At 44.0% G+C, this 14713-nt stretch overlaps 1 protein-coding gene across 4 annotated transcripts in view; it reads left to right on the top strand.

The window, feature by feature from the left end:
* Positions 1-14713, top strand: part of OTOS (otospiralin) — a 102408-nt gene that overhangs the window by 63920 nt on the left and 23775 nt on the right. Inside the window, exons 4-6 of one of the 4 annotated variants that reach the window (XM_063919551.1) lie at positions 9121-9251; positions 9681-9749; positions 11354-11380. In XM_063919551.1, coding sequence (XP_063775621.1) covers positions 9692-9749; positions 11354-11380 — 85 coding nt within the window. In that variant the 5' untranslated portion in view covers positions 9121-9251; positions 9681-9691. Of the gene's footprint in view, positions 1-9120; positions 9252-9677; positions 9750-11353; positions 11381-14713 lie in introns of all 4 variants that reach the window. The other 3 variants (XM_063919549.1, XM_063919553.1, XM_063919552.1) reach the window with 3 other exon arrangements.

Here is a 14713-nt window from a genome sequence, read left to right as displayed (position 1 = left end):
TGGACGAGGAAGTTGACGAGACGCTATACAGACAACGGATAGACCAAAGAAGAAGTTTTGACCACTTGAGATACGGACATTTGATGAACTTTGCCATGGATCCCCAGTTTCCCTAGAATTCTTAAACTTACGCTAGCCCAACATTTTTTTGTAAATCTAAATGGCATTGACAAAGCTTTTTGCTCACACCTAATGGGCAACACAGCGCAAAGAAGACGACTTTCAACTGATACCGAACAAAACTTCAACCGACAGATGTACATTAACCTGACATAGAATACCACCGCATTTACCGTAATTATGTCTTTTCTTCATTTCTACAACCCTCAGGTAATGACACACATAGTATAGGGAATACAGGCACAGATATCAGCAATCACATATTCTCCCATTCATGTATCATCAACTAAAATGTGCTCCCCATTTTGTTCAAAATCCGAAAAGAGCTCGGTAAAGTTTGACAGCCCATCCACAGACCCGTACCACGGGATAAGAAGGAATTCAAATGTATACTTCGCAATACCTCGAAGCTTGATTTACAACACGTACGGCACGATGATACATGACCCCCCAAACATGGACTCATACACACATGCTTCTGCTATCGCACTAGGTCATACCCTCTTCCCACCTACTCCTCTCTCCTCCCTTACCCAACCATGGAAATGAATTAACCCCTGACATATATTTTTCTCCTTTTGAAATGTTTTAGAAGGTGGCAGCTATTATTGACTGCCAAAGGGTGGACTGTCAAAGTCAGAAAAATATCTCTATGCACACTACCATATTTGCACCTCACACAGGTCCGTGCTGCGCATGCGTACGCTCTCCCGTACGTGCGCATACTCACAGTCGCGGGCACCCGCAGGCGCATGGTATGCGTATTTACGGTAGAGTTTATGCGATCGTAGCGTGCGACTCAATCATTACATATTTTCACTAATAAGGTATTTTATAGATCATGGTCCCTTTGATAGATTCTGAAAGTTTGGTTAATATAGAATGTTTATGAACAGAGGAATCCCTCTTTGTTTGATACGAAGGGTCAGACAGGAGTAATACAGTGGTGTTTAGTATCCATCGGAAGAATATTTCATTAGAAATATTCCGGTGTTGGTTTGAAGCAGATCAATCGCTCGTGCGAATAGTTATGGACATAAGAAGTTTATGAACATTTACTTTATTTGCACTTTATTACCCATGCGGCGGGAAACCCAGTTTCCCTCCCACCTGAGCTGTTGGAAATAGTCACAGCCCACCTGTATGAATCAACCTATGACCTTTTGTTATAATGCGAAGCCGAATTCCTGTGTCCAATGAACAATAAGATTGTAGGGACCATTGAATTGTATTGTGTGTGGGGCATAAATAGGCAGGCCGACCGTATCCAGTTCACTCTCTTCAACGATTCTCATTGCTGATAATCGGGAGCTGGATATCGAGGCGCATGCGATCGTTTCCCCTTGTGCGTAAGTTTTCTCCGTAATCATATTGTCTTACTGTGAGCCATCTCTCTCTCTCTCTCTCTCTCCATCTCTCTCTCTCTCTACTCTTTCTCTCGTATTTTCCTTTAATTGTATTGTATTGTATTTCCCGTGTAGTTATCTGGTTAGTTGGTTTATGTTATATTGTAGTGTATCATTTGTACTGTGATTCCTTTTGCAAGTATAATAGTTAAAATACATATAATAGGTTTTGGACCCTAAGCCCAGGTATCTGTGTATTCTTTATAGGGTTAAGTATTCTCTGAGCGTCGGTGACGCTCAAGCAGCTTTGTAGTTAATCAGGTTACACCAGGTTGCACTTACACTCTGTCTCCACACTAAGGTATACTGTGAATCTCATTGTTAAAGGTATAGATATAAAGGTTTAAACGTTATAAGCGTCTGCACCGCTGGTGATCTCCTCGTGGTCCCGAGCGTACGCTACGCTATAGCGAATCATTACGTTAGTCGGCAGCCAATAGCGTGCCTGCCTGTGATCACTGGGCCGTAAGCGAACGTGACGCTTGAGCGTCTCGACTACGGTTGAGCGATCGCTACACAACTTGCGTACCCTTACGGTACTTCTTACGTAGATAGCGTACAGTGTTCTTAGACCTCTTAAAGTGTTTTATATACGATAAATATTTAGCTTTATCAGCAGTACCACTGGACATATATGGCAGTATCACTGGAATTATATGGCAGTACCACTGGACATATACAGCAGTATCACTGGACTGGATTTATACACCAGTACCACTGGATTTATACGGCAGTACCACTGGACATATACAGCAGTATCACTGGAATTATATGGCAGTACCACTGGACATATACGACAGTATCTCTGGACTGGATTTATACGCCAGTACCACTGGATTTATACGGCAGTTCCACTGGACATATACAGCAGTATCACTGAACATATACGGCAGTACCACTGGACATATACGGCAGTATCACTGGATTTACACGGCAGTACCGCTGGACATATACGGCAGTATCACTGGACATATACGACAGTACCACTGGACATATATGGCTGTATCACTGAATTTATATGGCAGTACCGCTGAACATATACGGCAGTATCACTGGACATATACGGCAGTATCACTGGACATATATGGCAGTACCACTTGACATATACAGCAGCACAGGGACACCTCCACTGGACTGATGCAGGATAACACAGCACCACTGCAATGGACTGGACTTATACAGCAGCACTGGACATATGGCAGCAGAGGACACCACCACTGTGACTGGACTGATGCAGCAGAAGACACCACCACTGTACTGATGCAGGACACTGAGGATGGAGACAAGTCCTCTCTAGTCTCTACACTCTCCAATGCCGCTGTGAAAATGGCGGCGACGCGCAGCTCCTTATATGGAATCCAAACCCTGCGAGAATCCGACAGCGGGATGATGATGTTTTGCCTCATTCTGGTTTCCGAGTCAGGTAGGAAAACCCGAGCCTGACTCGGATCCAGGCTTAGTAGTGAAGTCCGGTAGGGTTCGGTTCTCAGTGAACCGAACACGCTCATCTCTAATAAAATCCCTTTTTGCATCCAAAATTGCTATCGCAGAAAACAGCACCTATAAGCTGAAGATGTGTCGTAGCAATCAGAAGCGGCTAGCTAGTGCTGGTGACCGTCACAGTCATCGGTGTGTATTTGAATGGAAACTCAGACAATGAATACAGGGGTTGGGTATGAAATGACAGCTGACAGGATGTCGGTGGTCAGGAGACTGACAACGGCATCCCAACACTCTAAATCCTAACAATGGGGCGTAGGTAGTCTAAGGTAGTCTAACCCTCCCCCTACCCTACTCTAACCCCCCATTTTATTTGACTAACCCTATCCCTCCCACCCTGCAGCCTAACCCTAATCCCCCCCCCCTCGGGTGGTGCCTAAACATAACCCCCCACCCTAAATCATATCATCTTTCCCTCGCAGCCTAACCCTAAATCGTCTTTCCCTCGCCGCCTAACCCTAAACCGCACAAAGTCGTCCCAGTGGCTTAAGCAGCTAATAGAATTTGCCTCAATAATAGATAAGTAAAAAGACGATGGGGTTAATTTGAAGCCCCAAAGATGGGATGTACTAAATTCAAATATGCGTTCAGCCCTCTGAGCCACAGTCACCATGTATAGTCCCATTTAGAATCCTATGGGCTTCTTACCGTAGAATTCCCCTGAGAGGGATCCAAAGGATTCCTCTCTGTTCCCCCGTGGCTTCCGCATATGTTGGGCAGCGGCTGTGCATGCGCAATAAGACTTCTGGGTCATACACCTGGAAATCCTCTTTTCGCAAGAGACTGTTCTTATCGGAAGAGCTATCCCTTGCATAATTAGTCATGCATATGTCGTTAATAAATGCATAAGAGGCATAACGTGTCGGATATATCGCATTGCAAATGCACTACATGGTACATCCCGTCCCTATTCGTTTAAAAGCAATATATGGTATATAATGCCTTTAAAAAAAAAATTCACAACTTTATATCCCACCCTTTTTGCAATGTATCTCGCTGAACTGTGATTTCACTCTTGATAGATCTTGGTTTAGTACATCAACCTCTAGGATTGAGGCTGAGTGTTGGTACTGTATTGTATATTGTTAGCAAACAGAATACACTTGGTAAAAGGCATAGTAAAGCTGATGTCATAGAAAGCCAGTGAGAAAAGGTTTGTAGCCTATGGGTGTAATGGCTAATTCCTGGAACAAATAGAAATATATCCAGTGCTGTCACTCGAAGCTACCACCATTTTCATATGAGCCTTCCCCTCTTGTGCTACTTTCTACATTTATATAAGGAGATGTTGGGGATGGCCATCAACCATTGATGATTTCAAATTATTGATGGTTTATGGCCGATGGGGAATACTTTTGCCATCGATGGCGGAGAACCAGATGATTTCCCACCATTGATGGTATCGGTACACCTGATGGTTCTTTTTTCTTATTATTACAATGTGCTGGGACACAGAGAATAGCTCTGCACCCCGACACGCGTGAAGTCCCAACCCCAGGTACTGATTGACCCACTGGCCAGTCAGTAAAAGAACTGGGATGACCATTGGTTTGTGTAACCATTAATGGTCATCTACTGAATAGTTTGCAGCCATTGATGATCATTAGCCAGTTCACCATTGATGGCAACCATTGATTGTAAACATACTGATGGCCATCCCTGGGAGATGTACTAAGCCTTGGGGAGTAGTAAAGTGGAGAGAGATGAAGCATCAGCCAATCAGCTCCTAACTGATGCATGCTGTGTTTGAAAAATGACAGGAGCTCGATTGCAGGACTTTCTTAGGGCTGCACCCACTCAGTGGAATGCAATACCATGCACAATAAGACTCTCCCCTAGTCTCCAAACCTTCAAGCATTCCCTGAAAACTCACCTCTTCAGGCTAGCTTATCACATTCCAGTACCGCTCACTCAACCTTCATAAGCTTTCCTATCCAATTACTGTATATCTTCACTGTACAGTCCACACATATCCTCCACATATTTTCTCTTTCTTCACTTTCCCTTCCTTCTGACCCTGCTTCATCAGCCGAGGTGTATCTAGCACGGGGCGAGCAGGGCACGTGCCCTGGACGCAGTGGCAGCCCCAGCAGAGGGGGGGCGCCACCGGCACTACCCGTGGCGCTCTTCTGTCTCCCCGGCTCCGGCTGCTGTGCCTGTCACACTGTCCCACCCCCTACTCCACCCCCCTGCAAAGTCTACATATCGCATGCGCGACCTCGGAGGTGCGCGTGTGCGCGACCTTGGAGGTGCAGGTGAGCAGGCCGCAGCAATTTAAACTTTCCTGTCGGGAGAGAGGGGGGGAAGGTGCGGGACAGTGTGCGTGTGTGTTAATTGTGTGTGTGTGGGACAGTGTGAGTGTGTGTCAATTTTTGCAGTCCAGCGTGTGTGGGGGATGGGGGGTGGCCAGTATGAGAATGTGTGTGCAGTCTGTACGAGTATGAGAATGTGTGTGTGTGTGGGGTTTGGGGGTGGCCAGTCTGTGTGTGTAATCTACAGAGTGTGTGTGTGTGTGTGTGTGTGTGTGTGTGTGTGTGTGTAAGGGGGTCGGGCAGTCTGTGTGTGTGGGCGGGATGTACTAATGGCCATTTACTGAAGAGGGATATGTATTAAACCACGGGCACTGAGATGCCCTTCTCACTCACCATCCAGTTGGGTGGCCGAGCCGGGAGGGTGGAAAGCCAGCAGCAGGGGCAGCATGCCGGATATCAGCAGCCGAGGGTGCGGGCTGTAAGGCACCTGCGGAGTGGTGCGGAGCCCAAAACCGGAGATCAGCAGCATGTGACTGGCAACAAGCGGCTTCTGCGTTCAACATGCTGCCGATCTCCGGCATTGGGCTACGCAGGGTTCGGGGGATGGGTGTCCTCTGCCGGTGTAGCGCAGCTCCGGAGGGTGCGGGCTCTGGAGGCTCTCAGCACTGTTGAATATCCAGTTGCCTCAAATATGTACAGCCCACACCCTCGGCTGCTGATATCCGGCATGCTGCTGCTGCTGTTGGCTGTCCCCCCGCCTGGCCACACAGCTGTATGGTGAGAAGGGCATCTCAGTGCCCGAGGTTTAATACATATGCCTCAGTAAATGGCCTCTGCGGTAAACGATACTAATGCTTACCGTGGCAGTAATAGCGTGGAGGACGGCGCACATCGGGATCCTGCAGCAGGAGAGAAGAACCCCTTCCGAGCGCAGCAGACCACACTGAAAAGGGTGCATCCCTGGTGCGGTGCTCTGCATCCTGGGTGGCGCCGAAGATGTGGAGTGTCGGAGGTGGCTGAAGCGCCGCAGCTTGGGGTGAGAAACCGCTGCAACCCTTCCGCTGCTAAACTCTGCAATTAGTCAATTAAGGGGGTAGGCTCCCCTCACCACAGTGCCCCACAGGATTAGTTAATTAAGGGGGTAGGCTCCCCTCACCACAGTGCCCCACAGGCCTTGTTAATTAAGGGGGTAGGATCCCCTCACTCTATAATGTGAATTTCGGCTCATACCGTGTGCTGTAACATGAATTTCGGCTCATACCGTGTGCTGTAACGTGAATTTCGGCTCAAACCGTGTGGGGTAATGTGAATTTCGGCTCATACCGTGTGCTATAATGTGAATTTCGGCTCATACCATGTGGGGTAATGTGAATTTCGGCTCATACTGTGTGCTATAATGTGAATTTCGGCTCATACCATGTGCTATAATGTGAATTTTGGCTCATACCGTGTGGGGTAATGTGAATTTCGGCTCATACCGTGTGCTGTAATGTGAATTTCGGCTCATACCGTGTGGGGTAATGTGAATTTCAGCTCATACCGTGTGCTGTAATGTGAATTTTCGGCTCATACCTTGTGGGGTAATGTGAATTTCGGCTCATACTGTGTGCTATAATGTGAATTTCGGCTCATACCATGTGGGGTAATGTGAATTTCGGTTCATACCGTGTGCTATAATGTGAAAGGAGCACCAGTACTAGATAGTATAAGGGGTCCTACTACACTGAAGGACACGCCCCTTTTGAGTGACCACGCCCCCTTTTCCGGGGCACACGCTCCGAAGGCGCGCGCATAATTGCTATCTACACGCTTTCATTCCCCCTTCAAAAATTCAACTTCGACCAATGCACCTACATCTATACATACACACCCTGACATCTTTATATACAGTGACACCGGTGGCGTGTGCACATACTTTACTTTTGTATTTTTTTTTTTTTTTGGGGGGGGGCGCCATTATTGATCTTGCCCTGGGCTCCAAAAACCCTAGCTAGTAGCTACGCCTCTGTTCATCAGTGTTGTGATGTGATATCATGCAGCCCACCTAGAACCTTTGCAATCTGGTGGAAAACTATGCAATAGATAGCACCTATCCTTGTGTATCAATGCCTATTCCCCTATAAATTATAAGCTTGCGAGTAGGGCCTTCCTACCTCTAATAACTGTTTGTTATTACCCAGTTTTGTTTTATCATTGTGTCCAATTGTAAAGCGCAACGGAATTTGCTGCACTATATAAGGAACTGTTAATAAATAAATAAATAACAGGAGCTGATTGGTTGGCAGGGCTGTAACAAGGTTGGTGCGGACGGTGCTCTGCCCTCAGCACATCTGCCATGTGGGCGCAATCGGCTGCATCCAACCGTGACCTGCCGCTGCAGTGACCAGCTGCTGCTGTGTGCCTGGCAGAGAAGGAGCCGGATGCAGCGCTATCTTTACAGATAGCTCTAGCTGCCTGCCTGCTCCATCCCCTCCCGGCTCCTGCAGTGACTCTTGGGACTTCTAACAATACGCTGCGCCGAGGAGCCATTAGGATGGCCGCGGTGTTAGTACAGGAGCAGGGCAACCAGTGTCAGCCAGGAGCAGGACTGGATGCTCAAAGTCGGGGAGAGCTGTGGTCAGCATGGAGCACTTCTCTTACAGGGGTGCAACTTAGGTCACACTCCAGGTAAGGGTACCCTGTGCAGGCTGCTCCCCTGAAGAATTAAAGGTCTGGTGGCCATTCCCCCAGCCTTTACTGTGCACGCTGACATGTATGTGTGCGGGAGGAGGCAGGGATGCATCTGTACTCATTGTGAAGCACAGGGTGGCAGGTGAGAGAATACAGCAGCCCCAGCATGTGTTATTATTCTTGGCTGCATGGTTGGGTCCTGCTGTATGTGGAACATGTGCAATACTCAGTGTATAATATGTGGTCATCAGTAACTGTTTCTCTTCTGTGTCTTATTATGGATAACATGTGCAATATCACTTCTCTTGGCTTTTGGTCGAAAAATAAAATAATTCTAAATATACATCTCTGCCAATACGATAAGATTTATTTCTATGGGGAAAGTCAGTGATTTGGCTTCCGGGACAAACTTGTACAAGAATATGGCAGCATGTAGTGAATAACTTTTAAATGATCTGACTGTCAAGAAAGTACAGTCAGTCATTATCCATAACAAAGCAAAATATGAAGATGATGAGATGGGGGAATAATGATGATGACGAGGAGAGGGAAGAAATGTGGAGGAGGAATGATGACGAGCAGGAATGATGATGATGAGGAAGGATAAACTGGAGAGTAATGTTTATAGGGGCTTTACTGTTGCGCAATGTATATAAGGTGTATAAGGGGTTCTGCTGTATGGCGTAACGTGTATAAGGGGACTACTGTGGGATGTAATGCACATTGGTACTATGCTGTGGCCAGGCCCTTTTCCTACAAAGCCATGCTTCTTTATTTTTGGCACACACCGCTATGGGGGAGGGGACCAATTCTCTATCTGGCACAGGGCACCAATATGTCTAGTTCTAGCACTGTTGGTTAGTAGTTTATCTCTCTCCACTTTGTCACTCTCCAAGGCTTAGTACATCTCCCCCATGATGTTATATTTTCAGATATTCATACATGTGTTGCATTACTGCCATCTCTGTTATACAAATGTTACAAATTACTTCGTTCAAAAGCAATGAAAAGATATTTTAAAAAATTGTGTTTTTAAACCTTGGAACAGCACCACTTTAAGAGGTCTGTCATTGGTGGTACCAGCAAATTCCCTATAGGCAGGGACTGCATAATCGCTGTTTAGTTACATTTCCAAACAGAAAAAATGAGCTGACTGTGCTTTTCTTAAGCAGCCCCCTGTTTATACAGCGGATGCTGGGAGAGGGCTGAGAAAGGAGCACATAATCTGAGGGAAGAGGCAACAGGTAACAAGTACAAGGGCACCTACAGACTACACTGCCAACTGCATCAAGCAACACAACAGGTAATACCCATTCACACAAAGCAATACACTACACTAAACAACATAACGCAACTTCTAGAGAACTGTTTATATTGGTAATATTCCATATATTTTTTTATATGTCTGATGGACAATTCTGTATAGTATGTTGTTTATATTGTAGAACACCATAGTGTTGTGTATTCATGTATGTCCTGTCTGAAAAATCCATTTGCACAGTATATTATATATAAAGATTTCTAATGCATGCTGTATTATGGGACATGCAGATGTACGGACATAACCTAAAAAACGTATCTCAAATGCTTACAACAATACAGTATACTACAGTTATATTCTTTGTATCTTTCGTACACACACAACTTTTATATTTGTAACTTCAGCATAATTTATTAGCATTTGCTATATTGCCAATGTTGGACTCATTAGAAACTGTATACTTATTAGCAGCACAAAGAACAATGAAGCTGTTTCTTATTGGATTATATTTCTCCTGTATTCTGCTGGGAACATTCCTTGGTAAGTCTATGTAGATATTACTTGACTATTCATTTACTACTAAGCCGAGAAGATTTCTTGTTCAGCACACATGATAGAATAAGAATAAGAGCTGTATAACTTGTAATTAAAACAATAAAACAAAATTAATACCCAGATCCCCGTAGACTCCGCCCCTCTCTCTCCATCTCGTCCATGCAGTCCTTCTGTAGAACCCTACTCTAATTTTCTATCACCATTAAATATAAAATTATAGAATGATTTCCTTGTATTATTTTAATTTCACTTTAATTTCCTTTTATTTTTATAACGTCCTGACGATGTGCTTGCCTCTGTCACACATGATGTCATGATGCCTCCCAATGTCACTGTACCCAGAAATATTTGTATGCTCTGTGAGAATCACCCAAAGAGCAGACCACCAATGTTAAAGTACTAATCAGTTAATGTCAAGTGACCACATTTATCAAAATAAGTACAGAATTTGCATAATGCCCAGCCTATGGTTTAGTTATTTTTAAATTGAAATCTCCTGTGACCGGTGACTTCAACGAGGATGGCGAGCAAATATTTAGTTTTTTCCTGTTTATATTTTAACCACCTTCGGAAGGCTGACAGCTGCACTGGATAATGCAGGGAGATGTGTGATAGAGATTACTATAGAAGCTGGAGTTCCATGCATCAAAGACGCCAAGCTCAGCTAATTTTCAGATGACGCAAACATAATAAAAAAGAAATAATGTTAATTATAAATTGTTGCATAAATAAGTAAGCTATTGTAATGGCTGACATCCTTGTTCAGACAACTTACAAACTAGCTGATTTATTTTTTATCTTATTAAAGCAACCCATAGCTTTATTTGTAGGACACTGAATTTCAGCAGAAAATAGCCAGCAGGGGGCAGACAAATCCTTAACGTAAGAGAAATTATGATTTACTAATGTTCAAAGAGGAAATATAAAATTGGATGTGGTTATAACATAGGAAGAGAAAATTATTAAGGTGCTGAAACCACGGTTAATATTTGTCACACTATATGGTCTAATAATTGATAATGTTGACTAATCCCACCACGGATCAGAATAGGATCATATGAAGAACAACTAATTTGTGTCCTTTCATCCAATTTCTGAATGATGTTTGTGATGCTAAGGAAATATGAAAACAAGTATTCCAGCACTTTCATCTAAAATACACATATAATAACTGTATACTATTTAAATCAATTATCTATCTATCTATCTATCTATCTATCTATCTATCTATCTATCTATATAGAAAATAGAACATTAAGATAAAGTGATGGACTAATCTGCAGCACAGCTGGAGTTGTGTGTTTCTGAGTATATTCTGTTGATGAAACTTCTGCGGGGGTCAGTGGAATTCCTACATTTGCCCCAATCGGTGGATGTGAGCTGTCTGGGAAGTCTGACAGGTCTGCTCTTGAGCGGTGGGTGAGTGCCACGCAGTCAGAGGAGACAGGGCCCTATTGTATGGTACACAGTAGTGCTGTGCGAGTAGGAATTCCTGCTGTCATTAGAATTCTCCTCATACGTTGTGCTATGAAAGTCCCTACTGTCCAGTTCAGGCATCTCTCATGTAAGATTTCCTTGTTTATTTTCAGATGCCAGACCAGTGCACGAGGAGGATGGTAAAGACAGTTTTTATACACTTTGTACATGTTTTGATTAACAGTTTGGTACAGAAATTAGCAGAGCTTCAACCTATGTATAGCTAAAACTAGGATTCGTAATACTTGTATATTGAAGCACAACAATATTAAGCCTAACACAGGAAAAAACGTGAAGTATATGTAGCCACACAGTCATGGTGAGCAGTGAACTAATAGGCACTGTGGATACATAGTATAATTGCTCGCTAATGAGCCTCTGTATAAGTAAATAGCATATCTCATATACTTTTCTAGGGACTCATCTTACTGAGTCACAAGACTCAATAAAATGTAAATGTAACCGGTTCGGAACCAATAACTGGATCATTGGCCTAATTCAAGGTTGATTGCAAAACAACATTTTCCTCTAATGGGCAAAACCATGTGCACTGCAGGTGTGGCAGATATAACATTTGCAGAGAGTTAGATTTGGGTGGGTTATATTGTTTCTGTGCAGGGTAAATACTGGCTGCTTTATTTTTACACTGCAATTTAGATTTGAGTTTGAACACACCACACCCAAATCTAACACTCTCCCCACACTTGGTGTCACCACCCTCCACACCCTAGTGACGCCACTGGTCAGGTTGGCATGATATTTCCTGTGCTCCTTAGATCTTTGCATGGAAAAAATGTACACATTATTAAATAATCTGTCAATTGCAGATCAAGACCCTATATGTACAGGAGGTGATGATGGCAGTTTAATAGGTCTACTGAAAGTATCTCATGTGATATAGTCCAGTTTTACTGTTTGACTTTGATGTCACTTGATGTCATGCTTATGGTAATGACAGGTACTGTCTCCTGGTTATTCCAGCCCTTTTTTAACACATCATTTGGATACTTTGCTGTTTAAAATTCATTTATTTGTTATTCTACTTTACCTGAAGCTTGTGGTTGTTATTATTATAGACAATGATTGTGCAGGCTTATTACAGACTTCGCTGGCTATCTGTCCTTGGTTGGAGGAATATACAGGGTAAAGGGATGCAGTGGCTAGGAATAAATCCTTACAATCATTTCCTAGCTACAGTAGAAACATCAGTTTTTGCACTTGGGTAGGCTATAATCCATCCTGAAAACATGCAAACAAAAAGCAATATTTATTCAAAGTTGCACCATTTTCTCACATGTACAGTAGTGGCCAAAATTGTGGAAACCTTTTGTAAAATGTGTGTTTTTATGGTTTATTTGTGTATTATAACTGGAAAGATAATTTTATACACAATATAGGGAGTTATTCCGACCCGATCACTCGCTGCAGTTTCTCGCAGCACAGCGATCGGGTCGGAACTACGCCGTTGTTGCCTAGCGATTGCCTCTGAGGCAGAGGCGGTCGAAGGGCGGGAGGGGGCTGGATGGTGGCGTTAATCCGTCATTTAGGGGGGCGCGGTCCAGCCAACGCAGGTGTGGCCGGTCCGTTGGGGGGGCAGGCCACGGCGGCTGCGTCACGCAGCCACTCCGGGCCGGGGAGCGACGAGTAGCTGGAGCTTCTTTTGAAGTGCAAAGGCATCGCCGCTGTGCGATGCCTTTGCACTTCTGTGGGGGGAGGCACTGACATGCAGGGTGGACTAGCCCTGTGCTGGGCGTCCCCCCGCATGTCAGTGTGACTGATCATAGCTGTGCTAAATTTAGAACAGCTATGATCAACTCGGAATGCCCCCATAATGCAGTCCACCACGATGAATTATCTTTATTACATAAAAAGTTATAACTAAATAAAGATAGGGAGACTTTATCTGTAAAACGGGGGGATGTCTTCAACTCAAAATTGACCAATAGGAGTGATTGTTCTGAGAGCCAGTCAGGTGTTGTGATGCCACAAAATGGATCCAGTAAGGTGCTAGCAGCATGAGTAATCTCACATTTGTTGCTACAAGAATTAATAGTGAAACATCTTTTTTAATTGTTTGATTATCACTAAGTTGCTCGCTATTTTTTATGCATTTATTTTACTTTAATTTCCTGCAGTAAGCTGTGTAAGATATTTAGTATGACAAGCAAAGTAAAAAGAGTTGCCTGGTCACCTAGAAAGAGATACAAAATAATTACTTTACATGAAAAAGGTAACACAACAAAATTATAAGAAAAGTAAGTGGCAACATAACTAAAGGAGGAACTGAAAAACTGTGGAATAAATATCAACAAATTATGTCCATTCAAAACCAAACTGGTAAAGGTAAGAGAAGATCCACAACACCATGCTGTGATAGAAGAATGAAAAAACTGTGCTTGAGAGAAAAAAAAATTGTCTAAGGCAATTCAGAATGATTTACGTGAATGTGGTGTAAACACCAGTGCCAGGACTGTTTAACGCAGACTTCAATATTTTGGATTAAATGCCAGAATTCCAAGTAAAAAGTCACTTTTATCTCTCAAACAAAGACAGAAAAGATTAGAATGGGCTAAAAAGCATATTAATTGGTCATAAAAACAATGGAACAGTGGGCCTAATTCTGAGTTGATCGCAGCAGCAATTTTGTTAGCAGTTGGGCAAAACAATGGGGGTAATTCTGAGTTGATCGCAGCAGCAAGTTTGTTAGCAATTGGGCAAAACCATGGGGGTAATTCCAAGTTGATCGCAGCAGGATATTTTTTAGCAGTTGGGCAAAACCATGGCCACTGCAGGGGGGGGGGGGGGGGGGCAGATATAACATTTGCAGAAAGAGTTAGATTTGGGTGGGTTATTTTGTTTCTGTGCAGGGTAAATACTGGCTGCTTTATTTTTACACTGCAATTTAGATTGCAGATTTAACTCACCACACCCAAATCTATCTCTCTCTGCACATGTTATATCTGCCCCCCCCCCCCCCCTGCAGTGCACATGGTTTTGCCCAACTGCTAAAAAATTTCCTGCTGCGATCAACTTGGAATTACCCCCCATGTGCACTGCAGGGGGGGGGGGGGGGCAGATATAACATTTGCAGAGAGAGTTAGATTTGGGTTGGTTATTTTGTTTCTGTGCAGGTGTCACAACTGAGGGCCTGAGCTGACGGGAGGCAGCCTCAGTTGTAGGGGCTGAGATGTACCGGAACCTGGGAGGTTGTATCAGACCCCTGGACATGTAAGTAACATGAATAATAACTGCCCGAAGGCGTGACCACGACAACTTGGATAAAAGTCAATGATGTTTATTATGACAACTCCGCAACACAGCAGCAGTAAAAGAAAACGTAAAAGTCAGCAAAGAATAAATACAGTTCCTGGGTACTACAGGATGGCAGGAGCCACAGGGCACTGGTAGTGTGAGATAGTTCTTATGATCTTCTAGATGGAAAGTCCTTACCAGGCCCGACTGTAGCAATGGAG

Source organism: Pseudophryne corroboree, chromosome 4, assembly GCF_028390025.1.
Source record: "Pseudophryne corroboree isolate aPseCor3 chromosome 4, aPseCor3.hap2, whole genome shotgun sequence".
In the NCBI taxonomy this organism is placed as follows: domain Eukaryota; kingdom Metazoa; phylum Chordata; class Amphibia; order Anura; family Myobatrachidae; genus Pseudophryne; species Pseudophryne corroboree.
This window is presented reverse-complemented; position numbering and strand designations above follow the sequence as displayed.